At 37.9% G+C, this 14695-nt stretch overlaps 2 protein-coding genes and 1 long non-coding RNA gene across 4 annotated transcripts; 1 reads left to right on the forward strand and 2 right to left on the reverse strand.

Annotated features, from left to right (window-relative positions):
• Window positions 1-294: 294 nt before the first annotated feature.
• dtwd2 (DTW domain containing 2) lies at window positions 295-4990 on the reverse strand. The gene is made up of 6 exons (XM_018694271.2): window positions 4730-4990; window positions 4395-4485; window positions 3618-3712; window positions 3328-3526; window positions 2477-2605; window positions 295-1952 (listed from the first exon to the last, which is right to left on the reverse strand). The coding sequence occupies exons 1-6, from the start codon at window positions 4891-4893 to the stop codon at window positions 1773-1775; spliced, it is 858 nt and encodes a 285-aa protein (XP_018549787.1). The 5' UTR covers window positions 4894-4990; the 3' UTR covers window positions 295-1772.
• LOC108895440 (uncharacterized) lies at window positions 4847-14153 on the forward strand. 2 transcript variants are annotated; one of them, XR_001962958.2, is made up of 3 exons: window positions 4847-4995; window positions 6109-6180; window positions 13001-14153. It is a non-coding gene; the product is annotated as an uncharacterized LOC108895440 (long non-coding RNA). The 2 variants fall into 2 exon arrangements; XR_001962957.2 differs by lacking the exon at window positions 13001-14153 and having other exon boundaries at window positions 6109-6899.
• Window positions 8058-12474, reverse strand: si:ch1073-398f15.1 (cardiomyopathy-associated protein 5). Its single transcript, XM_018694268.2, has 2 exons — window positions 12214-12474; window positions 8058-9911 (listed from the first exon to the last, which is right to left on the reverse strand). The coding sequence occupies exons 1-2, from the start codon at window positions 12336-12338 to the stop codon at window positions 8777-8779; spliced, it is 1260 nt and encodes a 419-aa protein (XP_018549784.1). The 5' UTR covers window positions 12339-12474; the 3' UTR covers window positions 8058-8776.
• Window positions 14154-14695: the final 542 nt, after the last annotated feature.

Genomic DNA, 14695 nt, shown 5'->3' on the forward strand with positions numbered 1-14695 from the left:
AAGAGGTAAAACCGGGGTCAAAAACAGTCCACATTGATTTTCTCAGGAATCTTAGGTTAGATCAAATTTCTTTATTGGACTTGTTTAACATTTTCTGTTTCAGCTGCATTTATTTACTTCCCTGTGCCATTGTTTTGTTAAGATTGTACATAATTTAATTAAGAATTAAATCAAATTATACTCCTGTTGTTTTTAACAGTCCTAACAAGAGTGACTTGTTTTACGAGTAAAATTTATTTAATGATCTGCCAGAGATCCATACAACATGCAGCCTGAATGAGCAACTCACATCTGTGCTGTAGGTATTCAATGTTTATTATTACACGCACAAACAATACATTTTCCCCTTCTTGAAAGCATTAGAAATAATTTGAGGTATGACATTAATTTATCAAACCTGCACTGCAGTTAAAAATGGAGCAGTTTGACTCTACATCATCACATTTTGTATCCAATGGCATGTGCATTTGCTTTCTATACACTGTAAATCAATCCAAGCTATTATATCAATGTGTGAAAATAGTAGAAGTAAACTCTCATTTTACCACTGTCTGCTGTTTGAAATCTTCATTTAGCTGGCCCAGCAGTGTTTAATTATTCTTTATATGACTGATCACTTTTAGCTAATATGACAAAGGGCTAAAGTGCAATTCAACACATAAACAAAGTTTAGGCTTACACATTATGAAATGTTGAATGTTTGTTATGGCATAGAAGACCTGCAGGCAGATTTGCTCAATATGATAACTCTTAAAAATTCCAATAGACCTTTAAGTACAATTATGACATGTATTTAAAAAACAATTCAGCTTCACTGTTCTTACTCAGGGCTTCTGCAGGGTATACAAAAAATAAACTTAAGACTTTTTAAGGACCTTTTAATGTCACAGACTGCAATTTCTTATCTGTTTTATAGTCACACTGGTCAAAGTATAGAAGAATAGTGGAAAACCAGTAGGGACAATATGGTTTAAAATAATTTATTATCATCTCATTTTTTAGCACCTCCTGTCAGTTTAAAACAATAATTCTTGATGATACACTTAATTAAATTGAGCTCATTTAATTCTTCTGCTAAAATCAGCAGGCAAGAGAAGATAATTAGAACTTTTATAAACTAAATGTAAGACCTTTGTGTACCTTATTGAGAAAACTGAATTCATTGTTTTTGCTTCTTTAAGACCTTGCTGCATATTTAAAAATGCCTTTGAGCCTTATATACACAGTGTAATACAATTTTAAATTACTATAATTACTATTTTTCTCACTGTGTCTCACTGTGTAATGTGTCTTTGGTAGTTTCATGTAAAATCACCTTGGTGTTAGTGTGTTCTTATTAGAATATTTTATTGTTTGTAATCTATCTGAATGAGAACATCAGTGAAATCAGCCCTTCCAGATTTGACCAGCTGCAGCTACATACAGTCAATTATAACACAGCCACCATAGTGTTTAGAAAATGGAAGAGAGAAATATGTAAACTGTTTTTAAAACCATGACAATCAGAAACCTGATTTATTGTCACAATATGACATCTCAACTAGAGCTTTAAATTGTAATTAATTTATTTAAAATTAATAACAAATACATAAATTAAATTTACCAGCTTCTAGCAATTACCTAAAAAAAAAAAAAACAAAACAAAAAGGAAGAAAGAAAATCCCAAAAAAGTCCAGTGGTTACCATGCCCATACCCTGAAGCTGCTACACGCTGATGATACAGTCCTGTGCAGTTCATAAAGAGAGCCTCTTTTCTCTGCTCAGCTCCTCCTTCATCTGGGGCAGATATTGTGGTCAGTGACAAGTTTCTCCATCCTCTTTATCTTGCGTTTGTTCTTGGGCATGGGTTTGTCGTACATGCCGTTCTTTAGTAGATGCTCTTTGCTGTGATGAATCTGAGCACCGTGCTGCAGCTGGAAGGAGCACAGGGCTTTCAGGGGCCTCAGCAGGACCTGGAAAAACAAATGGTAAAAGGAGGAGTGATACAAAATGTTTCGATTTTCTATTGCAACCTGACGCAGCAGATTCACTTACAAGTGATATATGAAAGTGTGGCTTTACACAAGTGTTATAGAGAGCTTGCCTAAGAATTCTCACATTCAGTTTTCTTCAGTATCAAAATGATCTACTGATAGTTGATAGTTGATTACTTTTATGAAGCTTACAGTTTTTTTCAAAATTTCTGGTAGGTGTTAACCGTATATTTATCACTGAGGTGGTAATAAGTGATGTTGTTGCACTGAACTGCATCATATTGAACTGTGCCTCTAATATTCTTCCCCACACACTGAAGAATGCTTTTTGCTATTTTTTGGCTTTTATTTGACAGCAGTAGTAGAGAGGATGACTCCAGGCCAGGAGTTGAACTGTACACATTATGTGGTATGTGCTACAAGGGTGCCCCCCTCCCCACACATCAGACACTTGTCAGATGCATACTCTCATACAATAATTAACAATTATTTCACCACATCACCTCTTGTATGTCATCATTCTGCTCCAGGATGGAGAGGGCGACAGCAGCACATTCCAGCGTGGACAGACAGATGTTGGAGGGTTGTGTGCGGATCACATACTGACTGGACAGAGTCCTGTTAAGCTGCACCTGGTAAACCAAAGCAGACGTGATCAAAAGTGGAAGTGTGGTATTTTCACTCTGTTGGCAACAGCTTTTATGGATTAAAGTTATAAACTACGTTATCAACCTCATTGTGTATGGTTCCCTTTCCACAGCCATATCAGAGCTGTGTTAAGTTACTGCTAATGCAAACAATCTCCTACTGCTGCTGCAGTCTTCAGCTACAAAAATGCCGGGTGTATTTTTTTTGTGAAGCAGCCACAGGAAACCCGGTGCATTAGTCAAAGAGGTTAGCACTGACCACAATTGTTTTAAATAGTGCAGGGAGTAATGGCGCAAGAAGGAGCAGCAACAGACTATGATTATGAGTTGCAAGTGACCATCTGCACTTCTACAAATTCTAAGCAAGGTAACCAACGTCTTTAACTGTGCCCTGACGTGTGGAAAACTATTTGCAACATGTGAGCTTGTGTGTCTGCACTGTAAGTAGATACACCGGTTGTTTTTTTTTTGCTGTATTTCTAACAAAAAAGCTGCTCAAGGAGCATTTATTGCACCTAGAATTATGAGACCTGTAGTATTAAATCTTACTTGCTGTTACCACCAGTAATCTGGTAACCACCAAGATTTTGTACTGTAACTGGCCTGTGTGACACAATAGAGGGCAAAGGCTTTTGAACATTCCAGGTATTAATTAAATAAAACTTCCCTTTCTCATCATTTTTTTATGACTACACAGTTACACACACCTGTTTAGGGAGGTGGAACAGGCTGTTTTTGAGGAACATGTTTTTAGCCTGGCTCCACGTGCCATCTATGATGATGACGTTATGCTTTACAGTGCCTACTTCTTGGTATTTCACCAATTCCTCCAGGTTCTGGGATTTGGGGCCCGGGTACAAGATCAGTGTCCTGCTGTCGCGACACACTGCAGCCAGCTCTGGGTGCCTGATTGGAGAAGAGATGGAGACAAAACCTAAAAATATCTGAGGTGTTGTGATATTAAGAAATCAGTATGTTAACAAAAAAAACTCCTTACTTTTCCTCATTGAATCTTCTTCCAACTATGACATTGCATTTTCCTTGAGGCAAACAAGCAGCAAGTAAAGGCACTGTGCGAAGTACTCTGCTCTCCTGAAAGCAAAACGGGGGTTTGGAAAGTTGATTATAACCACAAGCCTCTCATAAAGATGTGCTTATGCTTGTTATCAGCTGGCATGCTTGACTAATTGTTAAAATTTGCACACACTGGAATCTATGCAAAATGGGCATATAACATATCTTGTTTATTTTAGAAGGGAAAGGGAGTACATACATCCCCTGCAACAAACATTAAAATGAGCTTTTCTTCAAATGTTAATGCACTTTTTATCTCATTGTGCAATGTACCACAAAGTCTGGGCACCCTATTAAGATTTATATCAATACCACCTCACCCATTGTTTTCTGTGTCTTAATTATTTTATGACAAGTTAAGAAAACATGAGCTCAGTATGAACTAAAACAGCAAAGCTAGGTTTTCTCACTGGGTCTCTCTAAAACAGCAGAGCCACAAGATATGGAGAACGGGGGACCTGTCAGAGTTGATGTGGTACTTCAAGTGCTGTACATTTGTAACACATTTGTGGTTAATCAAATTATGTATACCCAAATGATATAGAGTAAACCTGGGGCTTTTGGACCCCTTGACACATGCTGGCTTTGGAGTGATTTAACACAGTGGTATTGCTACATTTTTTTCAAATAAAGGATCTGATAACTTCCTCCATCCCTGGTATTAAGCATGCACCATCATTTTTGACCTTTAATAACTCACCTCTGCGGGATGCTGCACTACGTACAGACATGTGGAGACCTCCAGGGGTTGTGGTGGAAGAAAAGGACAGAGACACACCTTCTGAGGGCGACTACATGGGAGGAAAGTTGAAGACGTGAAGCTGTGATATCCCAGTAACTTCCCAGCCTATAAGCCCCATCTCTCTGTTTCAGCTGGAGTTGAGCTTTTCTGTAACGACATAAACCTGTTCCCTCATTAAAGCATGCCAGTTACTTGAGGAGAGGAGGAGAAGGAGGAGGTGGGAGGATTTTGTCCAACCGACCACTATAACTCGGCTAGCTATATAGCATTAGCTTCACTTTAATTCAGCTCACCGGCACCGTAAACACGTCGGTCTTCTCTCGCCAACCTCGACCGGGAGGGCAGCCAGGTCTCCAAAAGCGTCGACTAGTCCGTCTTCCATCGAGGAGCTGTCGCAGGTCTCTGGTCCATTTTCTTCAGGAGCGACTGAGGAGCAAAGACTGGGGACATTGTCCATAGCGGAGTTAGCAAAATGCTAACTTATGGAAGTACTCAAACACAGCGCCGACCAGTGACTCCTGACACAGAAATACACCAACTAGACCGGCTGAGAACCAGGGTATGGTGTTGATGGTTTTAACTGATTCAAAGATATCAAATTTAGAATTTTAGAATTTTTGTATACAGAACAAATGAAAAGGTTATAAAATGTGATACAGGTATAGACCAGACTACCCAACAATGTAGAAGTGAAGCTGAAACAATTACTCAACTTTTTCAATTATTTTAATCATCTATGAATTGAAAACGGATTATTCCACCAGGGAGGAAAAAGCCATTAGTTGCAGCTTTGTATAAAATACTTTAGAATGAGCTTAACATCAACCAACTCCAACATATAAATGGTGTTTACACATTACTTACGTGTAATAATAATCTAATGATACATAGTGTAATAGTGACAGCGTCAATTTTCCTTCACTGAGTACTTTTAATACTTTTAAGTACATTTTTCTGATTACTTAAGTAACATTTTCTTTGCATGTCTTCTATTTACAACACAGTATTTCTATAATGTGGTATTAGATAGATAGATACTTTATTAATCCCGAAGAAAATTTAAGGATATTAGTACTTGAATACTTGAATAGTACCTGAATACTTCCTACACTAAACCTGAAGTAGCCTACTTTTATCTTCTTTCAATACAGTTGTGTCGTTATGTTCAGTGGTTCCCAAATTGGCATAAAATGGAAACACTTCAGCAAAGACATTGCACTTTTGTACTGTAATTGACTAAAAATTACATTCAACCACTGCTTAATTTAGTTGGGGAAATTTAATGAAAATACGAAGGTTTACTGGCTATGTGAATTGGCATTTTCACTCTATCAACTTTATTTCTATGACCTTTAGACTTGTTTAGTGAGTTGTTGGTAAGCTATAAACTCACAGCTGCCACCTTTTGATGTGGAGGTTAAAAGGTATTTTTAGGACGTTAGAAAGTATGGACATGCATATTTGTAACACTAGGTGTCGCCAAAGGCCAGTTAAACTGAAAATGACACAGATCCAGTTGAGCCACCACAGGTGACATAAGCCTTAAAACATAGCTATAATTTGCCAAAAGAAAATACCACTCTGTGCTAAACCTTTTACTTCTGTCTCATTTACACTACTAATGTGCATGTGTGTGTTAATATCTGAGTGTGTTCTCAATTTCCTCCTCAAGGTCAGCAGGCCTGGGATCACTGCTGAGCTCCAGATGGGACCTTTGGATTCAAGCCTGGAAGCAACAGTATAAGTAATGCTTGCCATAAACCTGGTTCAATGACCACATGTGTAGGGTAAACATTGTAGAGTCCAGTCTGGTGATAAAGGTCCCCATGCAAAAATGTGTTTTGTTCAGTGTTTGACACTACGAGGCTGATTTTCCATGCATTTGCCGAAGGAAAAAAGATTCTCTGAGTTCACCTTAAATCTTAGTTTAAGATATTTATAACTTACAAAAATGTGATCTGGAGACATCACAGTCAAGAAGGCAACATACTGTGTCCAGCAGCTGAATTTTGAACTGATTTTTCAATGATGGAGATGGTGTAATTTTAAGAATTTTTGACAAGGTAACTGGTAATTAAAGCAGAGTATTTCATATGTCTTAAAACACATCTTAAGAGGATCTTTAGCTACAGTTCCTATTGACTGGATGGAAGACATCTATTCCAGATCATGGTACAGTGTTCTTTCTTGGTATTTGGTGTTGACAATGTGGAAACACATACACACAGTTAAAATGTTTGTTTTAATATAGCATATTACAGCCATAGTAGTCTTTGATAATCCATCCGAAATAATAGTGCTTGTGTGAATATGCACATTTGCACATATTACATACTTGTTTTTGACTGTTTACAAATAGGTACACAGTTCGCAGACTCCCAGTTGAGACAAGGTGTCAGGTTAACAGCCAGAGAGGCTTATTTATAGCTGAAGATCCACCCTAACTTCACACAAACACATGCACTCGCCCCCTTTATATTCACACTCGTGACCCAAACCTCTCCCTTCAAACACACCATGATTCATGCATTATTACCACCTGTCTATACTGAAGAAACTGAGTTAACCCTGAGAAACAGAGGAAAATATCCGCCTTTGGATATTTGATCAATCTACGGCTGCAACTAACAATCATTTTTACTATTGATTAATCTGCCAATTATATTGTGATTAATTAACAGTATAGTCTATTAAACACTGACAAATTGTCCAAAAATTTTGCTAAGCTGAAGATGACATTTTCACATGACTTGTTTTGCTGAACTGAAGATTTAAAAAAAAAACATGAACCCAACAAATATTCAGTTTAAAATGTGACAAAGAAAATCTTCTCTTTTTAGAGACTTAAATTTGCAATTTTTTTTTTTCACTTTTTGCTTGAAAAATTACTGAGACAATTTATTAAATGATCAAAATAATTTGTTTGATTATTTTTCAACTCATTGATTAATTGAATAATTGCTTTCTCTCTAGATAAGTGTGATTGTGACTGTTGATTGTTGTATTCATGCAGTATGAATACAGCTGGTTACAAATGATAAAAATTAGACTGAGACATATAAATCTGTAACTTACACCCTTCATATTGGAAGTTTTAATACTTAACCTCAGTTGAATGCAGAGTTATTGATTATGTGACCTTGAATAAAGATACATCAGCAAGGTACTTGACATTAAAATACTGTATTCTCTAAAGTATTATACATTGTCCTTTGTCTTTGGCTGGTTCAGTTGGTAAGGCAGTTGGACTATCTCCTTGTTTCTCTGGATTAACTTCTGTTTTAGCCGATTCTGATGATTTAATATCTGCATCTTGTAATTCAGTTTGTTTCGTAGCTGTTTCACTTCTTTCCTCCTCTACTGTTTCAGCATCTTTCTCCTCAGTTGCAGCTTGTTTTGTGTCTCTGACTACTATTTCTTCACTTTCTTTTACACTTTCAGTTTGTGGGGTTGTAGTTTCCTTTGCAGCCAATACATCCTCTGATGTAGAAACTTCGGGGTGGGGCTGCATTGTCTCCTCCCCATCTCCATCTCCTTCGTCTGCAGTCTCTGGTGGTGATGCTGTCTCTTTCTCCTCCTCCCTCTGCTCCTTTCCACCAGCCTCTTCTTTTTCCTGTATAATTACTTCAACTGGAGTCAGAGGTGTTAGATCCAGGCATGTTGCCTTTTTCCTGGGAGGAGCAACTGGCTTTGGTATTTTTAAATCTTGTCTCCACAATTTCTGATCTGAATGTGTGCTGATAACTTTGTCATCCAGGGTTGTTAAATGATCATCTGTACTTCCCCAATCTAACTCGTCTGGAGGAAACTCGAAGCTTGAGATGCTAAGTTGATCTACTGGGGTTTCAGTGACTTTTTCTGCTGTTATTGAGACACTTTTGTTTGTCTTGGCTTTGCTCTTTGCAACTTGTGGTGTGTCATCCTCCTCAAGTGATTGAGGGAAAGGCTCCACATCACATGGAGATGAATTGGCGCTGGACCTGAAGAAGTCTGTGATATCCTCCTCTGAGGTTGGCATTTCGCCTTTTCCAGGCTTGGACAGAAAATCAAAATCATATAAATCTTGAGTCAATGTCCGAGGACCTTCCTCTGGGCCTTTTTCTGTATCACTTGATTCCACTTCCACCACAGGAGTCTCATCTATCAGGGCATATTTCTCTAAATATCCCCTGGCTTCCCGGTCTGAATGTCTGCTGTGGAAGGACTTCTCAGATGATATGCTTTCTGTATCCTCTTCTTTTTGTCGACTCCCAAATGCTTCCTCATACAGGTCAGTGTAAAGGAAGGCCATGGCTTTGGGCTCCTCCAGCAAAATGGGGTCAATAATTTTGGGAGGTCCGTCAGGTAGAAAGATTGGAGTCAGGATGTCCTCTTGGCTTCCAAATAGAGCCGAACCAGCTTGGTTTTGAAGGGAGCCTCGATGGTGCACCTTCAGCCACTCCACCTCCAACCCTGTCTAGACTTTTCATCTCGTAGTTTTCTGTAGCACCATAGAAGACTTCATCTAGAAGGTCGCTGGTGATTTCCTCTAGACTGACTGTGTCTGACCTGTCATTATCCACAGTTGTTGTGGTGGTGGTGCTTTGAGACTGCACTGGTTGCTCAGTATCCTGGCTATTAGCTGTATCCTCAGCCTCTGGTACCATTTGTTCTTGTGTGATTACAGCAGGACCTCCTGGAGCCTGGGCATCAATTAGGGTGAATGCCTCAAAGTAGTCCACATTTCCAGCAGCTCTTCTGACTGGAGGCCTGGCCACTGGAGCCCCTGGTGGATCCATTACATGTGAAACCATGGGAAATGATGGCCTCATCTGTTCACCTCTTGCTGCACCTGACACCATTGGAGCATTTGTTGAGATTAGCAGCTCGTTATCATGGGCTGCCTCATGTGCTTTTGAAACAGGGCTCTCTTCCAGATAAGATAAGTTGTCCACCATTTCTTTGCTCTCCTCTTCATCCACAGTAGCCAGTTTAGGAGGAACAACAATATTGAGGATTTCAGAGCCTTCAGACACTAAGCTGAAAAGCTGTTGTTCTTTATCTACCAGAGGATCTGTTGGTTCCTCTTCATCTCCTTCTCCTTCAGTTTTCACATTTGGCTCAGAGACCCCAACTAATTCTGGCCTTCCTGAGATGTTCTCAGAGCTTTCTAGAAGGACTTCCCGTTGTCTCCTCTGACTGCTTACCCTCTCTTTAGGTTTATTCCGTCTTGAAATCAGCTCCTCATCCATGACAAAGATTATCTTTCCAGCTGGAACAGACCCAGGTTTTGCAGGCCATGCTGCAACCGGAGAGCTCAGATCCACTGTTGAGTTTCCAGCTTCAGATGCCCATGGTGTGGTGCAGCGACTGGGGGTCGTCTCCCAAGCAATCCCACTGTCCTCGCCTTGCATAGTTACCATGGAGAAGGAGGAGTCCATCATCAGGCACTGCATTTTAGGTTGGACATTATCATCGTGGACAACCTCACGTAAACTGAGGGCACAGTAACACACAAACAATGTGGCAGTGAGAGAAAACTACACAAAATCTATGGTAGATGTTGTTCTTATGCCTGACAGATGCTATTCAGAAGCTACTTTAAGCTAGTTTTTTCATGTGTTCTCTTGGTTCAGCATCTCTGGCATTGAGATTTGCTCAATGGTTTTCAATCAAGTCAGATTCACCAAACTCTGCACAATAACTGCACAAACCTGTCTCAAATTGCTCATTTCAGCCTGATAAACACCACTTTGTCATGAGTAGGTGAGCATTTGTGAGGTTTCATTATTTGCATTGTTAACATCATCAAATTATTGTAGCATAGCATTGTACCATAGGTTGGCAAGTTTCTTTCACAAAAATGTTATCAAATATTAAAAAGAGGAAATTTCACACTGCAGAGCTTCAAGTCTTCTGTTGGAAATGAGCAGATGGTAATGGTATTAAAGGACCTGAAAGAACTGGAAACTATTGATAAGCTGCCAATGACGTGTCATCACACAGCAATATAAATAAAGCAGGACTGGTTTAATATGAAGTTAGATGCTACAGAGTTAGAGGCAGCTGTTTTCTTTTTAGGTAATTTTGCTATAATTTTTAAACCATTCATTCAGGGGATTACGAGATTATAACTCAATAGTCAGAGATTCAAACAATAGGACTGGACCACTCCTGAGTTGTGGTTGTTCCTCAGAGAAAATTGGTGAATGCCGCAAATTACTTGTACCTGCCTCTTAAGAACATATCTGTTAATACAAGTAATTCTTGCATGAGATGCATTGTCTCTAAAATCATTAAAACCAGGTCCTTTACTAATCATATTTTGCTTGAAACTCTTTATTTCTTCTTTATTTCTTATTCCCAACTGTGCCAATCATTAAAATGTGGCTACATGACTTAATTATTTATACCATCCAGTCAGAGAAGATTTGATTTGCCTAAAAAAATAACATAAATAAATAAAACTTTTAGTTTAATTGAATTTGACAACCCTTTATTAGGCACATTGTAGCTCGATATTAAAAGACACCTTGTCACCTCTACTCATGAGATTTTCTAGGCTCTTTACTCCATTTTCTTTATTCTTTTTTGCCTCCTTGGATTATTTTGTCATTACTGCTCCTATATTTTTCATTTACTGACTGAATTTCAAGTGGGTAGTTGTATACAGTAACTCATCCTCTGGTTTCATAACTGGTAAAAAGAGCAACAATTCAATCTTTTTTTAAAAAAAAATCTGTATATAAAGCAAATTGCCCAATAAAAATATGTCTGAGAACAATATAGAAAATCATTTGAAGAGGAACAACATCGGATTGCTGCTTCAGATGACTTTATTTTGTGTTAATGTGTGGTAGTTAGACTGCACACTAGCTAGTTAAAGTGAAGTGCTGAAGTGTGGTCACAGATAACCTTAGCAAAAGCTAATTTACCAGCTTTTTTAAAACCTGTTTCCTGCAAATGATTTTTTTAAAAAATACTTCAACATCTTAGTAATTGAGTTTGTTATATCACATAAATAAGGCCACAGTGAAATGTAATGATAATTGACAAAACAAGAAACCCCAGATAAACTAGTCCTGCTAGTTATTGCTGTCTGCCTTTAGAAGGCTGCATAATGCTCAGGTTTGCATTAAATCCTACCTTCACTAAGGTTGTAACATTCAGTTTTTGTTGAAACTGTTTTATTTATTTATTTATTTATTTATTTATTGTTGATTAAACTGTATCATTTGAGGGATGTAGTGTGTGGTGCTGCTGAGCTGTATTACATTATACTGGGAGGTGTTTCTGTTATTTAGCCAATATGCCTTAATATAAATGTAATGGGCAAATAGACACCTGTCAGCATGACACAATACAATTCAACTGTACCAAAAACTACAAATATTCTTAAAGTTCAATCAATACCTCTCTGAAACCATTTCAACAGAAACAGAACATTTTAACAGTCATGAAAGCAGGCTTTATTGCAGGACTGTACTGGACTACATTAGGTGAACTTAATAAACTGGAATGTATAAACACACACTCATACATTCAAACAAACACACACAGGTCACTAGCACTAATACAGATTCCTCCATTAACTCACCCTTTCATATGGGAATGGATCAAATTTATCACTGTCAAATAAACAGTTGGGTCTGTGCTTCTCAGGATTTGTTGCAAATGAAAGAAATGGATTTCACTCAAATCCATTGATGTGAAAAAAACTAAATCTCATCACACAGAAAACTCGCTGCAGTAATATATTCAAAATATGATATTAAGAATTATAGTTGCTGATTTTCACCTGTTTCGAAGGTTCTCAACTTCATCACCGGCATCAATGTTTTGCTCAGTAATATCTTCAGGTGTCAACACTGTCATCTCAGCGTCAACATCTGACCGTGCAAAATCCTCTGTCACAGTATCCATTGTTGTAATATCTTGATGAATTTGCTTCAGCCTCTCACCACAACTCAGCGCTGCTCTGTTGATCACATTCTAAGCAAGTGTGCTTGAGTTGAGTTTTCATGCTCAGCGTAATCTTGAAATAGAAAACTAGTCCTCCAGTGTTTCATCTGAAGCATTTGCAACACGTAGGGAAGTTAATTTGTCATCTGTTCACACTGGCTGAAACCTTGTATGTACAATAAAACAGGTTCATTTGGGTTAATAAGATGAAACCTATGACTAATTTGAACAGTAAAAAAATGCAGCTGCATGAAGTGAATGTCTCGGTCTAAATATAATTTTTTGCTGGCAGCCCATATCCAGTGTCAGGAGTTTGTCTGTAAGCTTGTCACAGGCAGAAAGTGGGTACATGTTATGTGCAACTGATAAGACATCAAACAAATCCCACATTGAGCTTTAACAGCTGACTGACTGGGGAAAATAAAATGGATGAATAGTAAGCTTGAACCCCACCACATCAACCTTTATCACCCCATTTCCCCCTAATAAAAAATACTAATGGGCTTAAGTGCTATGATTTTCAAAATGTATGCATGTTGTATCGAACAATCAGCTTTTCTTGACTCCTGACTCACGCTTGTATGAAAATGTCAGTCTAACACCTGTTTATGTCTGTCTTGCAGTGTGACAGGGATACTGCATGGGAACTGAAAGACTGGAGGATCTGGGGAGGGTTTAGTCAACAGGCTGTATCTGGGCACATGTTGTCCTCATGTGCAAACCAATCTGACATAACTTCTGTAAATCATAAGTTGCCCAGTGGACATGACAGACTCTGGCTAATAAACATGCACTGTTTCCTTGGTGGAGCATGCCACTGACTGTTGCTTAAAATAGATAACTGTAAACAGTAAACAACATAATCAAATCTATAATGTAATAATTTAACTATTTCTACTTTACAGTTTAGTCAGATCCAGTGGTTGAATGTAACTAAGTATATTTACTCAAGTACTGTAATTACATTTACAAGGAAGATAGATACTATAATGATAATGATAAGATGTAAACATAGGCATTATACATGTTTGGAGAATTTCTCATTCCACTGTGAATAGAATACACATATTATTCAATACATTATTGAGATGTTTACTTTATTTTGCTTCTATTTGATCCATGCATGTAAATAAGCCATATCAGTAACTGTCCAGAAGATGGCAATCATCAGTTGCACAGAATCTGTAGTTTTACATCTGTATTCATTATGTACCTGTTAAAATGAATAGTAATGAGATATAATACCCTACACTATAAACAGGAGCTCTCTTCCAGATAAGATTCTACATTTGGTGTAGTCAAGGCTGGACTGCCAACTGGGCAGGGGCCTCAAAAACCCAAAGTTTATTCCAGTTTGAGTTTAAATAATTTAATAAATTGCAAGATTTTTTCGAAATTTGATACAGTTGAAGTACAATATCTATGACTATGACTATAGCAGGTCCTCCATCCTTCATTTTGTGGTTCTGGTCATGTAGAGGGACTCTATGTGAAAGTCTGGTCTTAAGACCTTCATTGTTTTTGTTTACATTGTGCTTGTTTGTTGTAATGTTGTATTATATTGTATTGCCACCATTCTTTCTGTGTGTCATGTAATTAAAATACAGAAAACCCTGGGATGAATGTTGTAGTAATCCATCACATGAGTATTGTAAGGCCGCAACCAACAATTATCTTCATTATCAATACATCTGACAATGATTTTCTGTCTCAATCAATTGATTGTTAAGTGGATAAAATGTTGAAAAAAATTGTGTCTACAGGTGAGAAAGAGGAATATGATGTGTTTAGGCTCTCAAAACTCCAATTTTAAGGTAAGACAGCTCACACTGTTACTGTGGTAAGGCTGTTTAATGAATATTGCTAAGGCTCAGTGTCTGATGTGTGTTTAGAGTTTCAGTTTGTGGCTCAGTGACAGCCGATAGTGAGTAGACTGATGGCTTGAAAGGAAACGTGTCATATTGTTAAGCTTATATTTTCCAATGAAAAATAAATTAAAGTAGCATACAGAGACTTTTTTCATTATCCTGCACGGATGATCAATAATACCACTTAAATCCTGTACTGAAACAGTTTGTTAGAAGTGAAACTGAAACCTGTTTACACTGCTATCATCATATCTCTGATATGAGTTTTTGCATTAATGAGGTTCATTAGGCAGAGTCAGTGCTCTTAACTTGTACTGCAGCAAACAGCATGACAGTATTAGTTTTTTTTTTCTATAAAATACCAGTGTTATTTGTGAGAATGGGTTTCTGTGCTTTTAACCCTGTGCTGTCAGTTGACGTCTTAGGACACACACAGGTTATCTCTCTCTA

The sequence above is a fragment of the Lates calcarifer genome, linkage group LG9 (genome assembly GCF_001640805.2).
Source record: "Lates calcarifer isolate ASB-BC8 linkage group LG9, TLL_Latcal_v3, whole genome shotgun sequence".
NCBI classification, from domain to species: domain Eukaryota; kingdom Metazoa; phylum Chordata; class Actinopteri; family Centropomidae; genus Lates; species Lates calcarifer.

Bases quoted from the DNA above. Each gene is read 5' to 3' on its own strand.
- si:ch1073-398f15.1 (XM_018694268.2), bottom strand. From the start codon at position 12,338: ATGGATACTGTGACAGAGGATTTTGCACGGTCAGATGTTGACGCTGAG. The intron at 9,912-12,213 runs GTGAAAATCAGC...CTGTGCCCTCAG, and splicing joins GTTGAGAACCTTCGAAACAG to TTTACGTGAGGTTGTCCACG.
- dtwd2 (XM_018694271.2), bottom strand. From the start codon at position 4,893: ATGGACAATGTCCCCAGTCTTTGCTCCTCAGTCGCTCCTGAAGAAAAT. The intron at 4,486-4,729 runs GTGAGCTGAATT...CCTCCCATGTAG, and splicing joins CCGACGTGTTTACGGTGCCG to TCGCCCTCAGAAGGTGTGTC. The intron at 2,606-3,327 runs GTGTGTGTAACT...TTGGTTTACCAG, and splicing joins TGTTCCACCTCCCTAAACAG to GTGCAGCTTAACAGGACTCT.